The 26,199-nt window shown below is 52.0% G+C and overlaps 1 protein-coding gene across 4 annotated transcripts in view; it reads left to right on the top strand.

Annotated features, from left to right (window-relative positions):
- Positions 1 to 26,199, top strand: part of KHDRBS3 (KH RNA binding domain containing, signal transduction associated 3) — a 257,417-nt gene that overhangs the window by 214,056 nt on the left and 17,162 nt on the right. For 3 of the 4 annotated variants that reach the window (XM_079796554.1, XM_079796553.1, XM_079796551.1), the window contains 4 exons: positions 7,760 to 7,876; positions 11,550 to 11,696; positions 13,856 to 13,995; positions 17,952 to 18,147. In XM_079796554.1, coding sequence (XP_079652680.1) covers positions 7,760 to 7,876; positions 11,550 to 11,696; positions 13,856 to 13,995; positions 17,952 to 18,147 — 600 coding nt within the window. The remainder of the gene's footprint in view (positions 1 to 7,759; positions 7,877 to 11,549; positions 11,697 to 13,855; positions 13,996 to 17,951; positions 18,148 to 26,199) is intronic. The other variant, XM_079796552.1, reaches the window with a different exon arrangement.

Genomic DNA, 26,199 nt, shown 5'->3' with positions numbered 1-26,199 from the left:
TTGTGACATGTTACTGGCTTAGATCTCTTGAAGGTCACTGGGCTGGTTGTTTTGGCTCTGGGCCCTGAGGACCACCAGGTCTGTCTGCTGAGCAGTGCGCAACTGTAGTGACACTAGACAGGAAGTGTGCACAACCGTGTCCCACTCTCCCGGAACCCCAGCCGCCTGGGATAACCTCCCTGGACCCAGCTGTGGCCTTCTGTCCAAACCAGGCATTGACACATAGTTACATGAAACGAGGGACACGTGACACACAGTCACATATGTACGGGGGGGAGGGAGGCAGGTCCAGAGGCCACTGTGTGGGGTGCGGCTCCGCCTGCGGACACCTCCCGGTGGGGAGCGCAGCCGTCCCAGCTGTGACGTGGCCACAGTGGCCTCGGACCTGCTTTTCTTGGTGAGCCCGGGCCTCGCCTGGGTTTGTTATTTCTGTGGATGACAGATAGCTGTGTACCTCAGCGCCCGGAACCACCGCGTATCATGTTTGTGTGTGTGTGTTTTATAATTTATTTTTTTTATTGATTTCAGAGAGGAAGGGAGAGGGAAAGAGAGAGAGAAGCATCAATGATGAGGGAGGATCATTGGTCCGCCCACCTACCCCCACTTCTTGCTGGGGATTGAACCCGCAACCCGGGCATGTGCCCTGACCGGGTATGGAACCGTGACCTCTTGGTTAATAGGTTGATGCTCAACCACTGAGCCACGCCGGCGCCTCTTATTATTATTATTTTTTGTAACTTAGCTTCTGCTCCTTTACCTCCTCCCCTCCAGTCTTAAAATGCCATGGCGTGTATATTTGTTATTTCTGCTCCTGAATCATCATCCTTCTCTTTCTCTACCCTGTCTGCCCTGACAGCCTCCTTCCAGACCCATTCCTGCCTTCATTTTCAGCTCCTCCTCTCTGCTCTCCACACTCCAAGCCTGCACTTTTCTGGATTCACCGTTTCAAAGTGGTTATGTATGTGTTTTCATTGTTTTGCCATCGACCCCTCCCCACCCTCAAGAATGTAATCCAGCCATGAGCAAACAGAGATAGCAGGTACATGCGGTGGGGTAGTTCAGGCCGCTCCTCGCGTGTGCCCCGTGGGTATTAATCTTGCCCGTGTCGTCTCCTGGAGGCGTCACTGCACGCGCCACTCATGTTCAGAGTTGCTGGTATCTCATAGAATTGGGCCGCTTACCATTTAGAAGGGGATGGTAGGTTAAATTACTATTAACGGAGCAACACCAAATAGTTTCCACCACAACCAATAATCTTAGAGATGTGTGGTTGGAAACTTAATAAATTAAATTTTAATATGTTGCAATAACGTCTGCAGCAAACAAAATCCATCACAACCAGGTTGACTAGTGCCATTTGATTTGGGGGTAAAATCCACTTTAGTTCCCCAATTATTTATTGAGAAGCCCTTCCTTATGTGGGAAAAATGATGAATCAAATACGGGTCCTAATTACTCTCACAGGATTCACACGCCTCCTGGAGAAGCTGTAAATGTCACTAAGTCATTCAGGTAAAACGGAATTAACACGAGAGGGGAGGGACTCCATGGGAGTTACGGGTGTGAGGAGGGTTATTTCTGGGGAAAGAATTGCAGGTGGAATTAAATTTAGTCCAGGCTGTGAACACGCAGAGGCGGGGCAATGTGGGGGAGAGTAATTATTGGACTGGGACGATTTAATTATGGGGAGTCATAGATTGTAGCATTCAGGATGGCGTTAAGATGTGCCACTGGCCCTGCTGGCATGGCTTAGTGGTTGAGCAGCGACCTATGAACCAGGAGATCAGGGTTCAATTCCCGGTCAGGGCACATGCCCAGGTTGCAGACTGGATCCCGAGTGGAGGGCATGCAGGAGGCAGCCGATCAATGATTCTCTCTCATCATGGATGTTTCTTTCTCTCTCCTCCCTTTATCTCTAAAATAAATTAAAAAGAATATGTATATATGTGTATATATATATCCTATATAATAAAAGCCTAATATGCAAATCAACCAAACGGTGGAACGACTGGTGGAACAACCAGTCACTATGATGCGCACTGATCACTAGGGGGCAGACGCTTAACACAGGAACTGCCCCCAGCCAGCAGGGACCAGGCCCACAGAGGGAGGTGACAGGCTGTGGCAGCAGGGGGTGGGGCTGGCCAGCAAGTGTGCGGCGCCAGGCCAGCCAAGGCGGGTGCCAGCGAGGGCTTCCAGTCGCCCTGCAGATTGGCCCTGATCACTGGCCAGGCCTAGGGACCCTACCTGTGCACGAATTTTGTGCACCAGGCCTCTATGATATATTTATATATTTATATTTGTATTTGTATTTGTATTTGTACATATACTAGTATAACGTGCCACTGCTCAGTCCCTGGTTTTCTGATCCTGATTCAGTGGGGCTGCATGGAAAGGAGGTGGCATATGCCTACATTGGCTGGGGCTTAGGTTGGGGGTTGGGGGAGATATACCTATGTTGGCTGCAGGTTGGGGGGTGCAGAGAATGACACTAAAAAGGGGCCATAATGGAGCAAAGGGAATTACTTTTAGCAAGTCTAGTCTGAGGTTTATCCCAGGATTTGACCTTGTCTGTGAAATCATAAAGTGCATTTCAAGAAAAACAGGGGATGTGAAAGGAGCATAAGCACGCGTGTGATCATCAGGGCAGATCCGTGATGACACGTGGGGCATTCTGTCCCGGTGAGCAGGAGGGACTGCGCTGTGTCTATCTCCAACAAATGCCCCGATTTCAGCATAAGTGGGTCTTATCTAAATTCTAAGAGACATACTTTAAAAAAATTTTTAGTCTCACAGGACAGTAGGAGCCCCCAAGCCCCCACCCCCATTCAGACCACAGGACGGGGTGCTGCCGCACAGCAGGCCCCGTGGGAAGCAGCCCGTAACGCAGACGCCGAGGCTGCCCTGGGAGCAGGGGCTCACGCCAGCTGCCCGGTGCACCCGGGACCCGGGGCCTGCAGGTCTCCCCCGTGGGCGCCGGGGTAGGCAGAGGGCTTAAGGTTTTGCCATTCGTGGCCTCTCGTGCCAGAGAGTGGTTTCCACTTTGATAGTGATGGCAGGGTTCTGGCTTCCTCACCATGGAGCAGCGATCGGCGGGACCCTGTGCGTTGACTCGGCTGCTTCGGCTGACCCAGCACAGCTGTGCAGTTTGCACGTGACCCTGCGCGGTGGTGCGCTGAGAATGGAGACAGGAGCGAGATGGGGAGGTTTCAGACTCGCATGAAGCCCATCCCCTCTTCCCGGGAATCCAACACGAGGGAAATGGCTGAGGTCTGGTTTGGAAAGGGTCACGGGAGAGAGCAGGAGGTGCCCGGAGGGAAGCAGGGGGGCCCGTCGGACCCTGCGGAGCAGGCACAGGCCCAGCACGCGCTTCGCAGCCCTGCACGGGGTCTGTTTCGGGGCGCACTTTGGCCCCGGTGAGAGAGGGAACGCACATCCGTATGGAAAATACACGCAGTGGCCCAAACACAGAGACGTGACCCCGCCTCGGTCGCAGGCGGATTTCAGACGCCGCAGCAGGCTCGCCCAGAGCTGCCCGCCCAGGGTGTCTGTGCTGGCTGCACAGAAATCGCGGGAAATTAGGAGGAAAAACACAGAACGAAGGGACTGGTGGTTTGCTCCACTGTCTTTTCCTAACTAGCCTTCATTAGGCTGCAGCTACAGAATCGGAGTCTTCCAGCGTTAAAGTCAGACAGACAGAAGGTTAGCAGGGACCCACGTGCAGACTGCCAACCTGTAATGAACTCACTGAATATTTAGTAAGTGCCGCTCTGCCAGGTGTTGGGGCAGTGGCTCCGGAACAATGGCGGGGCCCCTGGCTCGAGTCGCTGCGTGGGCGGCCATGCCCTGTGCTGGGCTGGGGCGCCCTGGCAGGACCCCGTGCTTGGCCCGCGGTGGCAGAGGCTACGAGCTCAGTTCCAGGGCGGAGTGAGAGGTCAGCCGGGCAGCCCTCCATCAGACTAATCAGCCTTCCGGGGAGCAGCCAATTAGGGGACATATTTGAATGGAGACGGTGACATGTTCCGGAGGCTTTGTTGTTTATGAAATGACAGCGTCACTAATTGTTCCCCCAGGAGCAGGGTCAGGTCACAAATATGGTTTAGATCCATCACGGCGGGTTCAGGACACCAGTCCTCACCAACAAAGGACCTGGTAATTGGCCAGTACACAGCGTGCAGTGAAAATCAGCTCTTACTGTATGCTGATTCACCGTCTTCATAACCATTGGAAAAACTTTTTATTTGCAACTCTAACACCTATAATGTAGTAGATATTTGTAATAGAATAATTAGCACCTGAAGATAAGTCAGTGGTCGTGGGTATGGGAACACTTTCACCTGTACACATCGATGCACACAATGAAATCCTACCTAATAAAAGCCTAATATGCTAAGTGTCTGACCATTCGTTTGTTTGATCATTCCACCAGTTGCTATGATGCACACTGACCACCAGGGGGCAGACGCTTTGACCAGTAGCTTAGCTTGCTGCTGGGGTCCAGCCGATTGGGCGGGACTGGGCGAGACCGGCTGGGCATGCCCTGAAGCCCTCCCGCAATCCCTCCCCGGCCCCGATCGTGCACCTGTGGGGTCCCTTCGCCTGGCCTGCACCCTCTCGCAATCCTGGACCCCTCGGGGGATGTCGGAGAGCCGGTTTCGGCCCGATCCCCGCAGACCAGGGGAACCCACTGGTGCACGAACCTGGCCTCTAGTCATTAATAAAAACGAAAGTTAAAATGTATTAAACTGGCTCAGTTGGTTGGGTGACGGACGTCCCATGCACCGAAAGGTTGCCAGTAGGATTCCCACTCAGGGCACAGGCCCAGGTTGCAGGCTCAGTCCCCCGGTAGGGGACATGCAGGAGGCAGCCGATCAATGTTTTGCTCTCACGTGGATGTTTCTTTTTCTCTCTCTCTCTCCTTCTCCCTTCCTCTCTCTCTGAAGATCAATGTTTTAAAATCGTTTAAAAATGTAGTAAGTTCTTACCGTCTGATTGCACACCCAGTGACCAAATACAACAACAACCCTGCCTGAAGAGGAATCTTGACTACTGTCTGATCAAGGCAGGTCAGGAGCACTTCCTGCCATCGGTGGGGACCGCCAGGCCAGCCGGCTTTTGGGGAGCAGAGCAGGGAGCCTGTGTCTGGCCTCGCTGTGGGTAAACGGGGTTATCCCAGGTCTCACCTCAGAAGAGGAGTCCTTCGGAGGAAGCCATGGGCAGGTCTGAGGAATGCATCAACATCACTGTCGCTCAGGGCTCAGGGCTCGGGTGAAATTCGCGCTGCCCAGTGCTCGGCACTTGATCTTTCCTTCTTCATTTTTAATATATTTTTATTGCTTTCAGAGAGGAAGGGAGAGGGAGAGAGAGACAGAAACATCAATGATGAGAGAGAATCATTGATCGGCTGCCTCCTGCACGCCCCACATTGGGGATTGAGCCTGCAACCGGGCATGTGCCCTGACTGGGAATCAAACTGTGACCTCCTGGTTCCTAGGCTGACGCTCAACCACCAAGCCACGCCGGCTGGGCTGGAGTAGGTTCTGATGGAAACCTGGGCGGCCACAGCACAGCATTGTCAGGTGCCATGAGAGGAAGCTTCGGGCAGCACTTCAGAGCCGCGGGCTGCATGCTGAGGACGGGGCAGAGGAGGGCCGCTCTGCTGAGGGCTGCCCGTGCTGAGAAAGAGGCCAGGTCACACACTCGGACGGGCGAGGGCCATGGCCATTCAGATTCTCCGAAAGACAGGAACCTCGTTTGCTTCCATAGACATTTTTAAAAGGACACGAAGAGAACACACATAGAAAATGCTGTCAGTAGTTTAACATCTGATTGTGGAAATGAAGGGATAATAGATGTGGCAGCTTGGTGTAATTAAGTCTCCCCAAAACTAGAGAGAGAGAAGATGAAAGAGAAAGAGGGGAAAAAGAGGAAACTTAGAGATCCAACCCAGGGCTCCGGAATCCAAATAATAGAAATTCCAAGAAGGTAAAAGCCGAGGAAATCAGGCACGAGATGCAGGTAGGGGTGGCCGGCTCGAGAGACTGATCCCCCCGACCTTGTAGTTTTGTCTGATATTTTCAACTCTGTGTTACTGATATAGTTTAAAAAGTGACTTACATAACATTTAAAAATAAAAAGTTGCATGTAAAGGTTAAAAATAGATACTTGAGTCTTGTTGAAGACCAATAAAATGAAAAGTGGGCAAGGAAAAAGTACTTTGATTTTCCTTAAAGTGGGCATTTCAGGAAAATGACTTCAATTATCATAGCAAGGCAAATGGAGGACAATTTTCTCTTAAAAACAGCAGCGGTGCGGCCAGGGCACGGCCCTGGGATGGTGGCCGACATCAGCGGTGAAGGCATGAGATTGTCACCAACCAGCGTGCCTAAGGGGACAGACAGGTGCTCTCTGGGTAGTAAAGAAGGCTGCCTTTCTGTGCGGGAGTGAGAAGTATTCATGGTTTACCTTCATTATAGTGAGGCTTCAACATTGTGTGACATTTCTAATGATAATTCTTTCACTCAAGACATACTTATTGTCTATGTTGTGCCAAGCATTGTTCTAATCTATAATAATGAAAGCGTAATATGGTAATTAGACCGGACGACCTTCCGGACAACCTTCCGGACAAAGCTGTGGTGGCGGGGGCCGAGGCAGAGGCAGCCGCTGCGGCTGTGGGGGCCGAGCTCCTTGCATGAATTTCATGCATCGGGCCTCTAGTCTATTTATATGGACCGGCTGAGTCCTCAGGACAGTCCCGTTGAACAGCAGGTGTGCAGAGGTGAGGAAGCCCAGGTGTGCAGAGGTTGGGTAACTGGCCCAGGGTTCCTCAGCTGCCAAATGGCAAAGCCGGGTTTTGAAACCCGGGTAGCCTCGCCTCAGAGTCCAGGGCCTTCAGTAATTCACTTCTCTGCTTGTTAAATAAACAACCGTAAGCATCCAGCCTGCATAAGTTGTCCACATCCCCATAGCTCAGTGGTTCTCAACCTTCCTAATGCTGCGACCCTTTAACACAGTTCCTCACTGATGGTCTTAGGTGACCCCTGTGAAAGGGGTCACAACCCACAGGTTGAGAACCGCTAGCAGGGTCGCCTAAGACCATCGGAAAACACATATATTTACATTACCATTCATATCAGTAGCAAAATTACAGTTATGAAGTAGCAACAAAAAAATTTTATGGTTGGGGGTCACCACAACGTGAGGAACTGTATTAAAGGGTCGCGGCATTAGGAAGGTTGAGAACCACTGCCATAGCTAGTTGTCGAAGAGATCGGTGGGTTTATGGCAAAGCTTCTGTCAGCCACCAGATGTTGAAGTCAGCCTCCGTTGGTTGACTGGCCAAGGCTGAGTACTGACCAGGTCGAAGAACCCAGATGCTATGACCAGTCGAGAGACATTGCAGGACATGTAGCATGTAGCGGCATTTTCCCTCACCGGTGTCCTAACCCTGGCGCTGTCCATGGTGGGTGTTGAATGTGTGTGCCTGTTGTCAAGGAAGTTAACTGCATTTACAGGTTGTGAAACACAGCCATCACGGCATAATTGGTATAGAGAAACATACCAATGGTTATTTTATTTTACCGTGTTTAGCCCTGTTACCTGTGGTGTTGGAACCAGTGTGATTCACGTAGCGGGAACTGACCTGTTTGTGATTAATCAATGATGTGGAGCATACCGCCGTGTTTCCTAGCATTCGAGAGTGAGACGTTACCTTCAGGTATGGGTGCTACAAGTGTGGTTTCTGTGTTTTTCCTAGTTCAACTTCGTGGGGAAGCTTCTGGGCCCACGTGGCAATTCTCTGAAGCGTTTACAAGAAGAGACCTTGACCAAGATGTCCATCCTTGGCAAAGGCTCCATGAGGGACAAGGCAAAGGTAAGGCTCGTTAGAGACGTGTGGCTGCTTGTAAAGCACCTTTAGATCATCCATTGTATCCCTACATCTATATATGTAAAAGCCTAAGCGATTGAACCACCGAATGACTCTACAACCGAACAACTGGTTGCTATGACACACACTGACCACCAGGGGACAGACACTCAATGCAGGAGCTGCCCCCTGGTGGCCAGTGCGCTCCCACAGCAGGAGCACCGCTCAGCTGATCGATGGGTGCCAGACGCAGGGCTCACAGCTGGCTGCCACAGCCCCGGAGACCGCAGTGGAGCGGCAGTGAGCCTACTGAGCGGTGGCAGGTGCAGTGGGGCCGGGATGAGCAGGAGCGGCAGGCAGGAGTGGCAGGTGGTGGTGGACTGCTGGTTACGGCCCTATCCCTGCAGGCCAGGCTGAGGGACCCCACCGGTGCATGAATCCTTGCACCGGGCCTCTAATATTATATAAAAGCCAACTGGACTCTCAAATGGAGTTACAGGAAAATGTTATCGAGGGTGATGTTTACGAGATTGGAAAATTGAGTTGCACTGGCCAGTTCAGTGTCTTAAACTTGCATTAGTGACCTTTATATTCGCTTATAAAATAGTATTGTAGTACCTATGTTTTTTAAAATATATTTTTATTAATTTCAGAGGAAGGGAGAGATAGAGACATCATTGATGAGAAAGAGTCATTGGTGGGCTGCCTCCTGCACGCCCCACACTGGGGATGGAGCCCACAACCCGGGCATGAGCCTTGACAGGGAATCGAACCGTGACCTCCTGGTTCATAGGTCGAGGCTCAGCCACTGAGCCCCGCCGGCCGGGCCCTTATGGTTTTGATTCTAGAAACGGTATGTCACCTTGCAGAAAGCACAGGGACACTGACATTGTCACGAAGAGCAAGGAGTTGTCTGTCCTCTCACCGTTGCTGCTTGCCCTTCAGACACGCTCCTCAGGGTCTTGTCCTTGGCCTGGGTGCCATATCATGGACTTTATAAAGTAGATACTTTTATTTGCCCTTTTTGCCCTTCCTTTGGCACCCTATGCATTTTGCCAAGTTAATACTATTGACTTAAAAAGTTTTAATAATTGCTTGCACACAGTTATTCTACTTGGATGTATTCATGTGAACTGCCTCCTTTTTTATTTTTAGAATTTCAAGATTGATTGATTTCTTTCATTGCATTTATTGGAGTGACGTTGGTCAATAAAATAATTTAGGTTTCAGGGGTCCAGTTCTACAACACGTCATCGGTGTATTGTGTTGTGTGTTCGCCACCCCAAGTCAAGTCTCCTTCCATCCCCATTTGCCTGTACCCTCTCCCACCTCCCCCCTTCCCTCCGGTAATCACCGCACTGTTGTCTGTGTCTGAGAGTTTTTTTGTCTTTTACTTTTTGTTAAAAGAGAAAAAAACCCCTCTGACAGCAGTGTGTCTGCTCTCTGTATCCATGAGTCTGTTTCTATTCTGTTGGTCAGTTCATTTTGCTCATCAGATTCCACATGTAAGTGAGATCACGTGGTACTTGTCTTTCTCTGACTGGCTTATTTCCCTCAGCACCACACTCTCCAGGCCCATCCATGCTGTTGCAAAAGGTAAGATGTCCTCCTCCTTATGGCCCAATGGTATTCCATTGTGTGAATGTACCACAGCTCTTCTAGCCACTCATCTGCTGATGGGCACTTCCAATCTTTGGATATTGTCAATAACATTGCAGGGAACATCGGGATGCATATATCCTTTTGAATTGTTGTTTCGGGTCTCTTTGGGTAAATCCCCAGAACCGCTGGGTCAAAAGGCCGTTCCCTCCTTAACCTTTGAGGAGACTCCATACTGCGTCCCGCAGCGGCGGCACCAGTCGGCATCCCAGTAGCGGTGCACCGAGCTCCTTCCTCCGCACCCTCGCGGCGCTTTGCTGGTTGATTTATTGATGGGAGCCATCTGACAGGCGGCATGCTTCCCTTTTTAATAAGCAAAAATTACTGTTATTTTTACTAATCACTTTCTGAAATACACAAGTTCTGAAAAGAACATCCACGTTTCCAGTGTGCTGCCACGTACGTTGTTCTCCCCCATCACTCTGTCGCTCTGTCACTGCTTAAAGGCTGATGTTACTAAGAACCAAATCTGTGTTTAGTGATCACTTACCGTGAAGGGTGGAACAATGGCTGTGTCAGACAAGGAAGTCACTTAGACCGAGTCCAGCCTCCTCGCCCGAGAGTCCGTCTAAATAACAGCTTTCATATGAAAATAGCCACCATTAGTTTATTGAACAGTCACTGTGGCTCAGACATGCTGTGTGACATTTCGCGTGCCTTCCTCCATGTTATCCTTGGACACATGATGGGAGATAAACAACATTTTGCTTTCAAATGTAAGGAAAGTGCGATTCAGAGCATCCGAGTGTATGGCCTGCTTGCTCAGGGAGGGTCAGTCTCTTACTTGATGAAAACATGGCTATGCATCAGACGCCCATGGGACGCTGCTTCACAGTAGAGATCCCCCCAGGCCCCAACCTGTTTAGGGTGGAGCCTCAATGTGAATTTCCAGTCGGTGTGTGAAATAATTCTCAGTCACGGCCAGGTTCGTGTAAGGACTCACTAAGCATTCCTGTCTTGATTGATGCTTTGTTTCCCAGACTCATCTGTCCTGGTGGCAGGAGAGGTCGCCTGTTTGATTCCCGGCCCAGGTTGTGGGCTTGATCCCCAGTAGAGGGACATGCAGGAGGCAATTAGTGATGTGTTACCCTCACATCGATGTTTCTCTCTCTCCCTCTCCCTTCCTCCTCCTCTAAAATCAATAAAAAAATCTTAAGGAAAAAAGATAAAGATAATGTAGCGAAATCACTGGTCCCTTAATGATTTGTTTTCCCTCCTAATTTCCCCCTACATTTCATTGTGTAAACAACAACCAATCAATTAGACAATATGCATCATGATTACATACAGTCAGCTAATAAAGCCTGCCGATTATCGTGTTCACCGTTGTGTCCTCAGGGAGGGTGTAGTGCCTGGCATGTGGAAATGCTTTTTGAGTGACACCTGCATCAGCCAATGGACATAGACATGAATAGTCAATTAGTCACTCACCCCAGTCAGTATCTGTGAGCACCTGCTCTGTGCCAAGCACTTTTCTGAACAAGAAGGCTGCAGCACCAAGAGGGACTGTCGCGGTCTGTGCTCCATGTGGTCCACTGCAGCGAGAGAAGTCAGGACAGGGGCGAGCGGCAGACAGGTATTTTGGAGATTGCTCAGGACGTGATCAGGGCACTGCGGGCGCACAGCGTGACCAGTGCAGAAGCGAGCTGGGCTGCGGAGCCAGTTGAAGAACCACAGGGGCGGTCTGTGCGGAGCCTGGAGGGGCCCAAGGAGGTGGGGAGCCCAGCGTGGGGCAGAGGGCAGGGGCGGGGCTCCCAGGCCCCCAGATAGGAGGGGAGACTGAGCGTTTTCCTAAAAGCCTGGGCCCAGGGGTCACTGTGCACTGGATGCCTTTGCATTTTCCTAAAAGCCTGGGCTCGGAACGGCTGGACCCGTTTATACTTTAAACTCTTCCTTAGGTGGTGTTTCCTCGGGGCGGATCCTCGGTGACAGCCGCGTGCGAGGAGCTGGGGGTAGATTTTTCTCATCTCCCTCTTTCCTCCTGACGACACAGCCTCCCCCGCGCCTTGTGTTTCCGCAGGAAGAAGAGCTGAGGAAAAGTGGGGAGGCCAAGTACTTCCACCTCAACGACGACCTCCACGTCCTCATCGAGGTGTTCGCCCCGCCCGCCGAAGCCTACGCCCGCATGGGCCACGCCCTGGAGGAGATCAAGAAGTTCCTCATTCCCGTTAGTGCTGTTCCAGTTCTTCCTCCACGTGTGTTTTTTTAACAATATACGCTGAGTGGCAGATTATGATGATCTCTGAACGCATAATAATCTGGCCACTCTGTGTGTGTGTGTGTGTGTGTGTGTGTGTGTGTGTGTATTAGAGGCCCGGTGCATGAATTCGTGTATGGGTGGGGTCCGGCCAGCCTGGCTAGGGGGAGGGGACGTGGGTGGTTGGCCGGCCTGCCTGCTGGTCGAACTCCTGGTTGAGGGGACAATTTGCATATTAGCCTTTTATTATATAGGATATACACTGAGTGGCCAGATTATTATGTGTTCAGAGATCATAATAATCTGGCCACTCAGTGTATATTTTTATTGATTTCAAAGAGGAAGGGAGAGGGAGAGAGAGAAACTTCCATGATGAGAGAAAGTCATCGATCACATCGGCTGCCTCCTGCACACCCCACACGTGGGATCCACTAGGCAACCCAGCATGTTCCCTGACCAAGAATCGAACCGTGACCTCCTGGTTCATAGGTCGATGCTCAACCACTGAGCCACGCCGGCCGGGCATTCCCTTACTCAGATCCTTGGTGACTTAGCAGCCATTGGTGCTGGCAGGGCCCTCTGTCTACCCTAGAGCCTCGCCTGTGTCATGGCAAGGAGACCTCACCCACGAATGACTGGTCATCATTCCCCCTTTCCTTGTGAGGCCACAGATCTGCAGAGATGAGGCCACGCTGCTGAGGTCACACGAGTAAGGAAGTCGAAGAGCACAGTCCCTGGTCCCAGTGTTTTGTGAGCCTGGAACCGCCCTGGGAGTGCGTTGCTCTCGGACCCAGACCCCAGTGCCCTCCGTGTGCGGGCATAGGGCCTGCATCCACTTTCCCCGGGGATCTGTTTTTAGCCCGGACGATTCTGTGTCACCCTGCCTCACACTTGCAAGCATTTAGCATTCATGCGGCACGTTTTATTTAGCATGTGCTTTACAAATAGCTTATTAATCCTCACACGTCTTTAGTCACATGGTAGGAAACGTATTTATAGGTTGGTTGTGAGAGGTCACGCTACTGATGGATCCCAGTGAGCCTCCTGGGGTCCCAGGACCGCAAACATGTGAGAGAAAGCGTCTGTGTGCACAGTGACCCCTGGGCCCTGCCCCTCAGCTCACCTGCCGCTCGCAGCGAGCTCAACACGCCGGTCCGTTGGTCTTAAAACACGCTCCCCTCCCCCCGTCGGGAACACTGGTGCCCCCTCTCCGGCAGTTAGTTGACACTCACCCTTGGGTGATGCTTGTAGAAACCCCTCTTCCTCCTCCAGCTGAGTTAGGTGCCGCTCCTGTCCGTCACGCACGGCTGAGCTTCCCTTTCACTGTGAGCTAAGTCACACTCTTCTCTACTCGGTGCACATTGTTCTTGCCGGGGGGTGACGGAGCGGGGAGTTAGGAAAGGGGGGGAGTCAGGGTGACTCCCAGAGTTCCTCAGGTGGCGTGTGGACAGGAACATAAGACACGCAGGAGCTGCTTTTCCAGCACAAGGTGATGTGCCGCACTATCCAAGTGGAAATGGACCCAAGAGCGTGAGGTCCCGCCGGCCCCTGGCTGCTGCCTGCTCCCCGGCGGGCGCGTCACAGGTGCTCGGCGGCGGCCGGGGAACTGGGCTGTGGGTGGCCTTGCCCATGGGTCTGTCACGTGCGGTTTTAATTTCATTATAAATGGCCCACCTGGAATTCATGCCTGAGGGGGAAGAGTTATGGCTGATGGTAGAAAATTTTACCTTGGGGAACAACACTGTGCTTTTTCACTTTTTAAAATTTATTGATACATTTTCATTTTAACAAACTCAAATCTTGTTTTATGAAGTCAACTATTTTCCTAACCCCTTTTTATCTGTTAAAATTGTTTGCTGCCCGGCCAGTGTGGCTCAGTGGTTGAGCTTCCACCTCTGAACTGAGTTCAAGGTTCGATTCCTGGTCAGGGCACATGCCCAGGTTGCGGGCTCGATCCCCAGTGTGGGGTGTGCAGGGGGCAGCCGATCCATGATTCTCTCTCATCATGGATGTTTCTGTCTCTCCTCTCCCCTCCCCTCTGACATCAATAAAAACATCTTTCCAAACCCGTGTGCTTGGTGTCCTGACTGCTCCCCCTCTTCCCATGGTGACGCTGCGTGTCTCCCCAGGACTACAACGACGAGATCCGCCAGGCGCAGCTGCAGGAGCTCACCTACCTGAACGGCGGCTCCGACAGTGCGGACGCCCCCGCGGCCCGAGGGAAATCCACCTCACGCACCCGAGGCGCCCCGACCCCCACGATAGCCAGGTAGGCCGTCGCTCGCGGGCTTGCGTTTTCTGTCGTCAGAACACGGTGCGTGCAGCCGTCCCAGTGTGTCCGTTCCTCAGAGTCAGGCAGCTCTCCTGGCCGGTCAGTGTCCTGTCATCGTGGCTGCCGTCCTTCCGGACCTGGTCTTACCAGTCTTCCAGCTGGAGTTCACCGTCGTAAAGATCTTTTAAGATGAAACTGGATTCATTTTTTAAATGTCCCATTCCAGTCCAGACCGGACTGATTCCTTTTCTGATCACTCGAAAGGCCCCCGCACTCAGCGTTGAATGTTTCACACCGATGCTGGGTCAGTCCCTCGCCATCAGACCTTAAAGGACCTCCACGCCTCCCTCGGCTCCTTCGTCATCAGTGCCGCTGTTGTGAGAGGGAGGAGACAGTGCCGGGAGCCCCCGTGGGAAGTGATAAAGATCTTTCCTGCTTTTGTTTTTGAATAAAGAAGAAAAGGGTAAAGGTGCCGACCCACCGCCCCAACGGGAAGACAGTGGCAGCCTCGGAGGGAGAGTCAGCTCTCTGGGGGCAGGTGCGGCGCCGGGGGAAGGAGGGGGACCGTTCCCTGTGCTTTCGAAGAGCTTGGCTTCCTCACTCGCTGTCTCTTGTCCGCAGTGTCGCTCATCACCCTGTGCAACGTGTTGGAGACAGAGCAAATGCCTTGGCGCTCTCTCTCTCTTTTTAAAATATATTTTATTGGTTTCTGAGAGGAAGGAAGAGGGGGAGAGAGAGAGAAACATCAATGATGAGAATTATTGATTGGCCGCCTCCTGCATGCCCCCTACTGGGGGGTCGAGCCCGAAACCCAGGCATGTGCCCTGGACCGGAATCGAACCCGGGACTCTTCAGTCCGCAGGCTGACGCGCTATCCCCTGAGCCACACCGGCTAGGACACCTTGGCTCTCTTTCATACTCGGCACAGTCTAACCAGTTGCTGAGTCATTTTTTAAAAAATTACAAGATTGGGCGGATCACAATAAAGACGTGAGATAACCAGCAGGTTTCACAACCGGTCCGTCACCTCCAGACCCACAGCAGCAGCAGCAGCAGCACTTGAGAGGTGGTTGGAAAGAGTCCCCCCCCAAACTCCCCCAGCCCCCCGGGTCTGAGGTCCCGGGGATGAGGATGCAGGTGAACCCTGAGGAGCCTGCCCTGGAGCCCCACTGATCCCACAGGTGCTGGGGGGCAGTGCCAGCCTACACGTCCCCCACTGGGGACCGAGCCCACAACCCGGGCACGTGCCCTGGACCGGAATCGAACCCGGGACCCTTCAGTCCACAGGCTGACGCTCATCCCACTGAGCCACACCGGCCAGGGCCAAGGGCGCCTGTTTGGAAGTCTCCGTCTTCATCGGCCCTGACAGTGCTGCACGTGCCGCTGAGGGCGGGAGCCACGGCCGCGCTCGCCTTCTCCGTGTCTGGCCCTCCTTCCCCTGTCAGCCTCCGGCAGGGAGGGTCTCGGAATGATTCAGCTGTGCTCTCAGAAGAACACTCCCGGGGAGGAGGAGAAGCTGTCCAATGCAGGAGGGATTCCGCGGGAGTAAAGGGCCCTCAGGCCATTCCTGCAGCAGGCGTGGGCCTCGCATGGACCCCTGGGGACGTGGATCTCACGGGGACACAGCGATGCCAGGTGCAGGCCCGGGGCCAGATCCCGCAGACACCTGCTCCGGTCCCCGGAGGCCGCCCTTCCTGCGGCCCAGGCCGCACCTGGGTGCCATGGTCACCGGTTAACATGCTGGCGCTGCCTGCGCGTCCCGGCTGCTGCCGCCAAATCTGTAGCTTTACCCTCTTTTCCTGCTTCTCGTAAAATTTAGGAATAAAAGCCAAACAGTGTAGGATGTTCACTCCCACTCTGCCACACTATTGCTGCTGCTAAGTGTACACAGTGGGTATCAGCGCACTGTTGCTACATCTGTGAAGTGAGGACGGGGTGGAGTGGTACCTTCCCCAGCTCCCTCCTCCTCCTCCAGGAAGCGGCAGACAGAAGGCATAGGGACAGAGCCACGGAGGAGTCTCCGTGATCGTCACCGCTCACCGGTGCCTGCTCCAGGCACTGTGTGTACCCTGTGGGTGGACCCCGCATCCGTCCTGCGAGAGCTCATGTTGTGAAACCCACTTTACAGATGGGAAAACGAAGGCGAAGCAGTGACGTGACGGAGTAGATCCGGGCATGTTGGAACCCAAAGCATGTGCTTTTTCATCACATCTTAAAACCTATTATTAATTGACAAGCTAAATAATTCATTTCTGATTAATCAATACTTATTGTCATAAGCCGCTTCAAGCCGTTCCTTCAAAAATAGCTGTTCCTTACAAAAACCTCTCTGGGTTATTTTTATATTTGAGGTTCAAAGCCAGAAACCCTGGTCACTCTGCTGAAAAAATATAAACAGAAGGAACCATTACAACCACATCCATCCACCCACTTATGAAGCCTTCTACTCAGTGTTACCTTTCTGCTCTCCCGTGTCCTAGTTGAGAACAGCGCTGCGCCTGCTTCTATCCATTTGAATAAACGTTTCAAGTAAAAGAAAAACCCACCTGAGTACTTTGCAGGATGACAGGGTTTTTGTGGTAGCGTGTCACTCGGCATCACGCCTTCCTCTCCCCAAGGTACCACTTAAGGCAGTGCTCCTACTGCTCGACTCCATTCCCATGGACGTTCCCTTGAAAATGAGTCTTCAACGCACCTTTTACAGAGAAGTGTCTGGAGCTACATCTATCACACGACCTGTCTGAAGCTCTGTAGCAGGCACCTCAGTGTGACTCCATACGCCCCGTAGGCCCCTGATCTAACAATGTCCATGATGATGGGGAGGAATTGTGAACTTCTCGAATATGTAAATGCATGTCTTTCAACTTGATGAAAGACATGCATTTATATATTCAAAAGACATACCAACTGTTTTGTGGCCCATATAGTAGGATGGCCATGGAGGGGCATTCGATAAGGAAGCAGGAACCTTCCTTGGCTGGAATATACACAGATGAACTGAAATATCACCGGTGGGTTAGACGCACTGTAGGCGGAAACTGCGTTTTTCTTCTAATCACGTTGAAGATTTTTCTAGGCGTGCGCCAGAGGTAAAGGAGGAACACGGCACGCTAGAAATTACAGCGTCTTTCAGTGCGGACCAGAGCGATGGGCGTTTGTGAAAATTGTTCCTCTGTCTTTGCTCCTTTGTCAGTGACCCCTTGACTCACTGTGGATCCATTTCTGGGCCCTCTGTTTCCGCCCATCGACCTGTGTGTCTAGTCCTGTCTTCAGTCCTCACTCTCTGGATTGCGGTAGCTTTTAAGTGAGTCCTGCAGTCAGGCATTATGAGTCCTCCAACATTTTCCTTCTTCAGCAGTGTATTGTCTCTTCTGTTTTTTGTTGTTGTTTTTTTAAAAAATCTTTCCTGGTGTACTTTAGAATATGTGGGTCCATCTCCAGAATAGCTTGCTGGGATTTGGATGGGGATTGCATTGAGTCCATACATCAAGTCGGGAAGAATTGGCAACTTAGCACTATGGACTCGTAAGACCATGAGCTTGGACTATCTCTCCTTTCATTTCTCTCATCAGAGTTTTTTTTTTTTTTTTTTAACATGGTTTCTGTACATATTTTCTTAGCCGTGTGCCATAGCATTTCATTTCACTTCTTTTGTTGCCGCAGTAAATGCTGTTGTGTGTGTTTTTTTAAAAAAAATACCTGATTTATTGATGAGGGCAGTTTTGGGTTCTCGGCGAAATCGAGAGTATCTGGTGTTCCCCTTCGCCGGTGCGGGGTGCGCTGCCCGGAAGACTTCTTTCTGGTGGGCGCCCCCTTCTTCTCCTGCTTTACTTGCTACCTCGCATGTCGCTCCTTCTTTCTTTCACGGCCTGTGCACTCCTCTGCGGTGTCAGCGGGACGGCGGGACATTGAGAACATGACAGACCCTGCTAACCTGCCCCTCTTGCTTGCAGGGGAAGGGGAGGCGCCACCGCCCGGCCCGTTGGCGTTGTGGCCCCCCGAGGGGCGTCGGCGTCCAGGGGAGTCCTTTCCACCCGAGGGCTTGTGAGTCGGGGACGAGGCCTTCTCACCCCCAGAGCAAGAGGAGTCCCCCCAACCGGGTACAGACCTCCACCGCCACCCCCAACGCAGGACACGTACGGCGACTATGTAAGTGACACATCGCACAGCAGCTCTGATGTACCAGCCGGATACCCCCTCCCCTGCGCGCCTCCCTGCCTGTTCCCCGGGGGTGTGCGAGCAGGGGTTATTGAGTGCCCAATGAGTGCCTGGTGCTAGAGGCACAGAAACTGAATGAGAAGGAGCCGCGTTTACCCACTAGCTGAAGTCCGAGCTGTCGACGATGACTTTGGGGGGTGGGTTTGGAGTCCAAGACTAGGCTCAAGGCACGCGTCGCCACGCTGTTATAGGGTGCTCCCGTAACACCCCTTCACATTCCGCCTCAGGGCCCCTCCTCGTAAGCCAGTCGTTTAAAAATAACTGCCTGCCCGCGCCAGGCTGTCTTTACACTGAAGCGTCTCCTCTTACGCTCTGCTGCCGAGTCTGGATTCTTAGCCGGCAATCTTCTCAGGGAAGAAAACAGAAGTTCACCGTTTTTTAAATTCATGCAAATCCGTTTTTCTCGTTCCCCATTCAGTAATTCTTTGATAGGGTTCATAGACTTGCTGAACAGACGAGGAAGAAAATAGAACCCTGAACACCGCCTGGGGGGCGGGGGGAGGAATTCTTTCACAGGAATGCAGACCCCTCGGATCCTCGTTTACCGTAAAGGGAGGGCAGTGGTGGACAGTGTTTCACATCAGCAATCGGAAGTATTAAAGGAAGAGTGTGTGACTGTCCTCCGAGAGGGAGGCAGTGACAGGGCTGAAATGCAAGACCCAATTGGTATTCATGTTTTGCTCTTCATTTGCTTTTAATTGAATGCATTGGGGTGGCATTGGTTAATAAAACTATATAGGTTTCAGGTGTACAGTTCTGTAATACACCACCTGTATATTGTGTTGTGTGTTCACCACCCCAAGTCGTGTCTCCTTCCATCACTGTTTATCCCCCCTTTACCCTTCTGCCTCCTCTCCCCTCCCTTTCCCTCTGGGAATGACCATTCTGCTGTCCGTGTCTCTGAGTCCTTTTCCTTAAGCCCTTCACCTTTTCCACCCGGCGCTGCAACTCCGCTCCCCTCCGCCAGTCTGTTCTCTCTCCAGGAGTCTGTTTCTATCTTGTCTCTCAGTCTATTTGGTTCATTATATTTCACATAGGAGTGAAATCGTGTGGTATTTGTCTTTCTTTGACCGGCGTACTTCACTTAACATACTACTCTCCAGGTCCATCCTTGTTGTCACAAAGGGTAAATTTCCTTTTTTTGCGGCCGAGTAGCACTCTATTGTGTGAATGTACCACAATTTTTTTACCCACTCCTCTGCTGATGGGCACTTGGGCTGCTTCCAAATCTTGGCTATTGTAAATAACGCTTCAATGAACATAGGACATAAAGGGAGCCCTAACCGGTTTGGCTCAGTGGATAGAGCATCAGCCTGCGGATTGAAGGGTCCCAGGTTCGATTCCAGTCAAGGGCATGTACCTTGGTTGCGGGCACATCCCCTTTAGGGGGTGTGCAGGAGGCATCCGATCAGTGATTCTCTCTGATTGATATTTCTAACTCTCTATCCCTCTTCCTTCCTCTCTGTAAAAATCAATAAAATATATATATTAAAAAAAGGAGAGATTGACAAGGATACAGTCATAGTAGGGGGATTTAACACCATGACATCGATGGATAGGTCTTCCAAACAGAAAATCAACAAGGAAACAGTGGCCTTAAATGACACACTAGATCAGGGGGATTGAATTGACATCTTCAGAACATTCCACCCCGCAGCAGCAGAAGAGACACTCTTTTCGAGTGCACATGGAGCATTTTCCAGGAGAGACCACGTTAGGACACGGAACAGGTCTCAGTAAATGTAAGAGGATTGAAATCATATCAAGCATCTCCTCTGGCCATAATGCTATGAAATTCTAAATCAATCACAAGGAGGACACTGAAAAAACACACAAAGACGTGGATGCTAAATAACATGTTATAAACAATGACCGGGGTCACAGTGAGAGCACGGGAGAATCCAAAGATACCGTGACAGTGAAAATGAGGCCAAACCAGCCCAAACGCTGTGGGACACAGTGAGAGGGTCCTGAGAGGGAATTCAGAGCAGCAGAGGCCTGCCTCAAGCCACAGGCAGAACCTCAAATCACCTGACTTTACACTTGAAAGAGAACAGCAAACAAAGCCGAAAGTGAGGAGAAGGAAGGAAATAATAAAGTTCAGAGCAGAAACAAGTGAAATACAGTCTGAAAAAAAAAAAAACATGCAAAAAAACACTGAAACCAGTTCTTTGGAAAAATAAACAAGATTTACACACCTTTAACCAGGCTCATCAAGGAAAGAGAGAGAGGACTCAAATAACGAAAAGCAGAAATGAGCGTGGAGAAGTAACAACTGACGTCAAAGAAAGACGAAGGGTTATGAGAAAATGCTGGAAACGCAGTTTGCCCACGGGCTTCCGGACCTTCGCTCACGCTGCTTTCTCTGCACCGACGCCTCCTGCGTGTCATGCCCACTTCGGTGCGCTTTCACTAGGAAGTTCGGAGCAGCTGACCCCCCGCATTCCCATCGTCATTGCATGTCTCCCTCCGCCCTGGACTGTGACCTCCGGGAGGACAGGCATGGATAGCTTTTTATTTACTTTTTGAGGGGGCACCTGGAAGGAAGGAAGGAAGGATGAATGGATGGATGGATGGATGGATGGATGGATGGATGGATGGATGGATGGCTTTTACCTCTTCCTACTCAGCAGCAAGTGCGAACGGGGAGCTCAGTGGATTACAGTCCACAGATAACCTCCAGTCCGCAGATCCACCCGCCCGCCGGCCCCTGGAAGGGCGTGGCCTCTGTCTCCTCACTTGTATTCCTTACGGTTGGCCTGGCTCCTGTTTACTCCCGTTCTCACCAAACTCGCAATAGTCACCACGCCTCCAGCTCTTCCACCCGTAGCACCATGCTGAGAGGCAGGCGTGGGCGTCCTCTCGGGGGGCTGGTGTCTGCCCTTGTAATGTTCTCTCTCCGGTTGGATGAATGAAGATGTGGCTGGGGAGGACGAGTCCCACCCGTTCACCGAATCCAGGTTAAAGCATCAGAGACCGTTTGGAAGGGAGCGGAAGGCTGCCCCTGTGTCTCACGTGGCTCCGGGAAGCTGTGAAAGGTGACACCTGTCCGAAGGAGGGCGCTGCTTGCTGCCACACGCGGCCCCTGCTCGGTGCCGTGGCAGGACAGGGACCCCCGTCTCCTCCTCTGGCATAAGAAGAAACTCTTCGGAAATTTCGACGACGGAATATCAGGGAAGGTCTTTAGGGAAAACCACATATACAGTGTATATGCACTTGGGATGATTATAACATCAGTGTTTATTAACACAGTTTATTATCACCATTTAAAATAATCTTCAGATGGGAATCATTTTCTTATCAAGGCCTGTCTTCAAACTGCTGACCGTCTGGTCCAGGCACTGCTGATCCCGCGAAGCCGTGGAATCGCAGACATCGAGAATCCACCTCAATTCATCGACTGTTTCCCGTTTTGTACCATAACTTTATCTTTTATGTATCCCCATAAAAAAAGAGTTCTGTGGCACATTAGGATAAATTTTCTTTGTTCCAAACTTAGTCTGGCTTCACCCATTATTTCAAATCAGTTAAACCTGAAAAAGTGAAAATTGAGTGTTAAAGAGAGAGAGAGAGAGTGTGTGTGTGTGTGTGTGTGTGTGTGTGTGTGTGTGTGTATATGTATATATATTAAATGTACATGCAGTTCTTTTTAAATATATATATTTATTATTGATTTCAGAGAGGAAGAGAGAGAGAGAGACTATTGGTGAGAGAGAACTATTGACGAGCTGCCTCCTGCATGCCCCACACTGGGGATCAAGCCCTCAAACGGGGCCTGTGCCCTGACCGGGAGTGGAACTGGGACCTCCTGGTTCACAGGTTGGCGCTCAGCCACTGAGCCTCGCCAGCCGGGCACATGCAGTTCTTTAACCTGGATTCTGTGGGAAGATTCTGTGCCGTGGTGCTCCCCATTCTTTGGAGAGCTCCCCTGAAGTTTTAATGACCTGACTCGTTTGGGGATTGAGCGCTGCGGAGGCTGTGGCGAGGGCAGAACCTCCGCGTGCAGGGACTGCTGGCTTCGTTTTCTGACAGTTCACTCATCTCTCAGCTGCTTCAATTACCTTGTTTTCCATGGTGACAAATTAAAACAGAGTACAGATTGTGAAAAGGTTATTTATGAAAATGCATTTTTAGATGTGAATTGAAAAGCCTAGGGACACCTTTTTATTTCTGACAAAAAGATGAAGGTTCTGTAATTTTTTTTTTTTATATAATATCCATTTTACCAGAAGCAAGAATCAGAGTCGTAGGCAATTTACTCGAAATGTCTGTCAGGAGCTTCACAAGTCGATGTCTTCTCTAAATGCTTGAAAGATTGACCTATTTTAGAAACCCAAGACTTGAGGAAATCATTTCAGATTTAAATTTATGAATATGGAGGAGTTTATTTTTTTCCTCCTGACTTTAAACAAAACAACCCCAAAAAGTGGCTTAGGAAGGAAGGGCGGGCTGTGCGATCGGTGTCACCGAGACAGGAGACTCTGCCTTCCTGGTCGGCTGGTCCCGCCCCAGGTGGCCCCGTGGCCGTGGCTGCGCTTGAGCTGCTGTGATGGGTGTGGAACGCCCCCCAGGGGAAGCCGAGAGCCCCTGGGTTTTCCTTCCCCAAGAACCCGACTCTTCATTTTACCGTCCTCGGGAGCATTTGGTCAGCATCATAGAACGCCGTCCTTGCCTCCAAGTGGGTCCCGTCGAGGAAGCGCGGCAGCTGCATCCTGTCCTGGAACCGTCCGTAGCCTCCTGCGTCTCGTGGGCGGTCCTTCTCTATGGTCCGACTCCGTGTGTGTGCGTCCGGGGCAGGTGCTTACCTTGCAGCCGAGTGATCACGCCTTTTTGTCTTCTTGTCCCCATTATGGTCACATGATGGATGACAGCGGTCATGCCTCTTTGTCCACAGCGTCCAGCATGTGCAATAAGGAATCGATGTGTGATGTCTTGATGCAGAGACAAAACACAATGACTACTCGGTATCAGCACCCGCAGTTGGCCTGAGTACAGAACATTGAGGGAGGGCAGAGCGGGAAGACTGAGCCCTGGGTGGGACGGGGACCGCCTTCCTAGAGGCGACGACATGGAAGCCAGGCAGGAGCTGGACGGGCGGCTCGGGCAGGCGGGGCGCAGGCTTTCCGGGATGGGCGGGCGTGGGCGCGTGGAGAGTGTCGGAGACCAGGGAGCTTCGCAGGGCACCTCCTCGGTGCGCGCATCTCCATCCTCCCGCTCTGATCGCTCACTTTGCCGGCGGTGGCATGGTGTGAGGCACAGAGCAGGGTGGGGCCTTGGCACACGCTGCAGGGCAGAGGCGGCGGTCAGGGCGGGCGATGCGGACGCCAGGCCAGCTGGCCACCCAGGTCCGTCGCGAAGGGGCCGCGTCCTGGAGTCCCTCACAGTGCGGGCTGGCCCGTGGGTGGTTGGAAGAAGCGGTGTATCACGACATTCGAGGCACAGGCAGGAGCCAGACGGACCGCGTCACGCCGTGCTGTGCCCGGCACTGCTGCGCGGCCTCCGGCGGGGCTTCGCCGCCCTCCGCCTCCGTTTCCAGTGTCTCAGTGGGAATGCTGGTGCTTCCCGCACGCGGTTGTTACGAAGCTTAGCTAGGCCAGCGTGTGGGAAGTACGGGAAACAGCGCCTGGCTCAGAAAGAGAGGTATATATATATATATATATATATATATATATATATATATATATATAAGTATTTTTGTTGTTGGCTCAGAAGTCGAATTCCTCAGTTCACTAGGTAGCTCTGTCGTTCAGGGCAGACTCTGCTCCCTGTGTTCCAGATGCTCAGGGATGAAAAGCATGGTATTGAGTACTGTGGTGTGCAAACTGCGGCTCGCGAGCCACGTGCGGCTCTTTGGCCCCTTGAGTGTGGCTCTTCCACAAAATACCACGGCCTGGACGAGTCTATTTTGAAAGAAGTGGCGTTAGAAGAAGTTTAAGTTTAAAAAAATTGGCTCTCAAAAGAAATTTCAATCGTTGTACTGTTGATATTTGGCTCTGTTGACTGATGAGTTTGCTGACCACGGATCTAGTACTGGCCACACGCACCAGGAGGATGGCAGTGAACAAGACCGTCTCCAGTGGTAGCTGCAGTGGGGGTGGGTCCGTAGGCGCCCTCACCTGTCGCGGCGGGAGTGTAGGCTGGTACAGCCACGTTGGAGAAATGGTTGGCACCACCTGCTGCGGCCCAGCAGGCGCCCCAGAAGGTCAGAGCGCAAACCCGGACAATACAGAAACCCCGGGCACAGAGGCTTCAGTGGCCTCCTGTTCACTTGAAGTTCAAAGGCCCCAGGTGATCTGTGTCCCTGCCTCCCCCCTTCTCCCTCTGGCTCACTCCACTTTGACCTCTCCGCCTCAGGGCGTTTGTACTTGCTGTCCTTCTGCCTGGAATACTCCCTCCCCCTAAAATAATCCGCACAACCCGCCCCTCAGCTCTTCCCATTCCATCGCCGTCTCTCTCCCTGCCGCCCTGGCTGTGCCACGGAGCGTGGTTATATCTGCGATGCTTGATTCACCCACCCGCGCCCACTGGAATGTCAGCCGCGAGGACGCTGTGTGTGCCTCGTCCGCAGTACACCACCCCCGCGTCCAGCACGGTGTCTGACACACCGAGGGCGCCCAGCGATGCCTAGTCCCGGGGAACGCTCACACCGACCCCGGCACCTGCAGCGCAGTGCACGTGCTGCGGGCCCTGCGCCCCGTCCCCATCTCCGTGGGAGTGCTGGTTCTGATCCGTCTTCTTCAGCTTCTGTTGACGCTCTTCCTTCTCCCGCTGTGGATTCCTGGGCTCGCCTCTTTGTTCTTTTATTTTCCTGAATTGCATTTTCGAACACCTAGTCCCATCCACACACATCTGTGCGAGACGGCAGCCGCGAGAGGAGAAGGCGTTCCGTGAAGAATGGACGTCAGCGCTTCTGACAGCCGCGCAGAGCGGGGCCGGGTCTCGGCTGGTCCGGCCGGTGTTTCTTTCTCCGAGAGGCGCGGTCGTTAACGCTGCCATCCGTGGTTGTGGAAGCGCAGGCGCCGCGTTCAGGCAGGCGTAAGGCTGTGTCGCGTCCCGCGAAGACAAATGCCTGCGAGGCTCGGTGGGTCTCTGGCCTGACGGCCGGAGCGTGTCGAAGGAAACGGACCTTCAAATAAAACGCAACGGCCTTTCCTGGCAGGAACTGTGCCGCCGGCTCCCGCATGCATTTGGGAGGGTTGTTTTTTTGTTTTGTTTTGCTGACTTTGAACTGGACTCTGAGCATGGGCATCAGGCCCCGAAGGTGTTGAGTCTCCAGTACAAATAACATACTTCCCACGCCCATGCGATTTGTCAGATGGTGTTTTATTTACATGATGGTGGGGAACATTCTTACTTAGAATGATTAGTAATATTGTGATTTTTGTCTTTACTTATGAAATAACGTGGTTACATGATGTGATGTGTTCATGGTCATGGGTGACACTCAGCGAGGACATTAGGACTCAAAGCCCCAGGAAAAATGAATTTCTCCAAGCCTAAGGAGCTCATCTGTTTGTTTTATAAACTCAAAGCAGCCGTTGTGAAACCAGCTCTAAGGAAGCTGTGAACACTGCGTTATCCATGAAAACTTGGTACATTTTGCAGTGACCAGGCATCACCCTAATTAAGGTGAGGTTTTCGTAGGGTAATTGTCTTTTTTAAAAGGACTCGGAGCTGAACCCTTATTTTTCAAATCACCGTCTTTTGTCAATTCTCCTGCCTGTTTAAAATGGTTTTCCCCAGCTGAACGGCTACGCTTGCTTTTACCCGTGACAGAAATAGAATGAAATGTCACGCTGTTTCCTTTATCCTGGAAAAGCTCTTCTTTTCAAAGCCCGACCTGCCTGCTGTCCGGCGTGTGTGGGTCGGGGTGTGTGGGTCGGGAATGGCAGGTGGTGGAACAGGCGTCCCTTGCTGATGCCCCAGCACCGACCCCGTGCCCGGGTCGCCCTGTCGGAGAAATAGCATTTAGACACCTTTTTC

This window comes from Cnephaeus nilssonii (genome assembly GCF_951640355.1).
Source record: "Cnephaeus nilssonii genome assembly, chromosome: 18".
NCBI classification, from domain to species: Eukaryota; Metazoa; Chordata; class Mammalia; order Chiroptera; family Vespertilionidae; genus Cnephaeus; species Cnephaeus nilssonii.
This window is presented reverse-complemented; position numbering and strand designations above follow the sequence as displayed.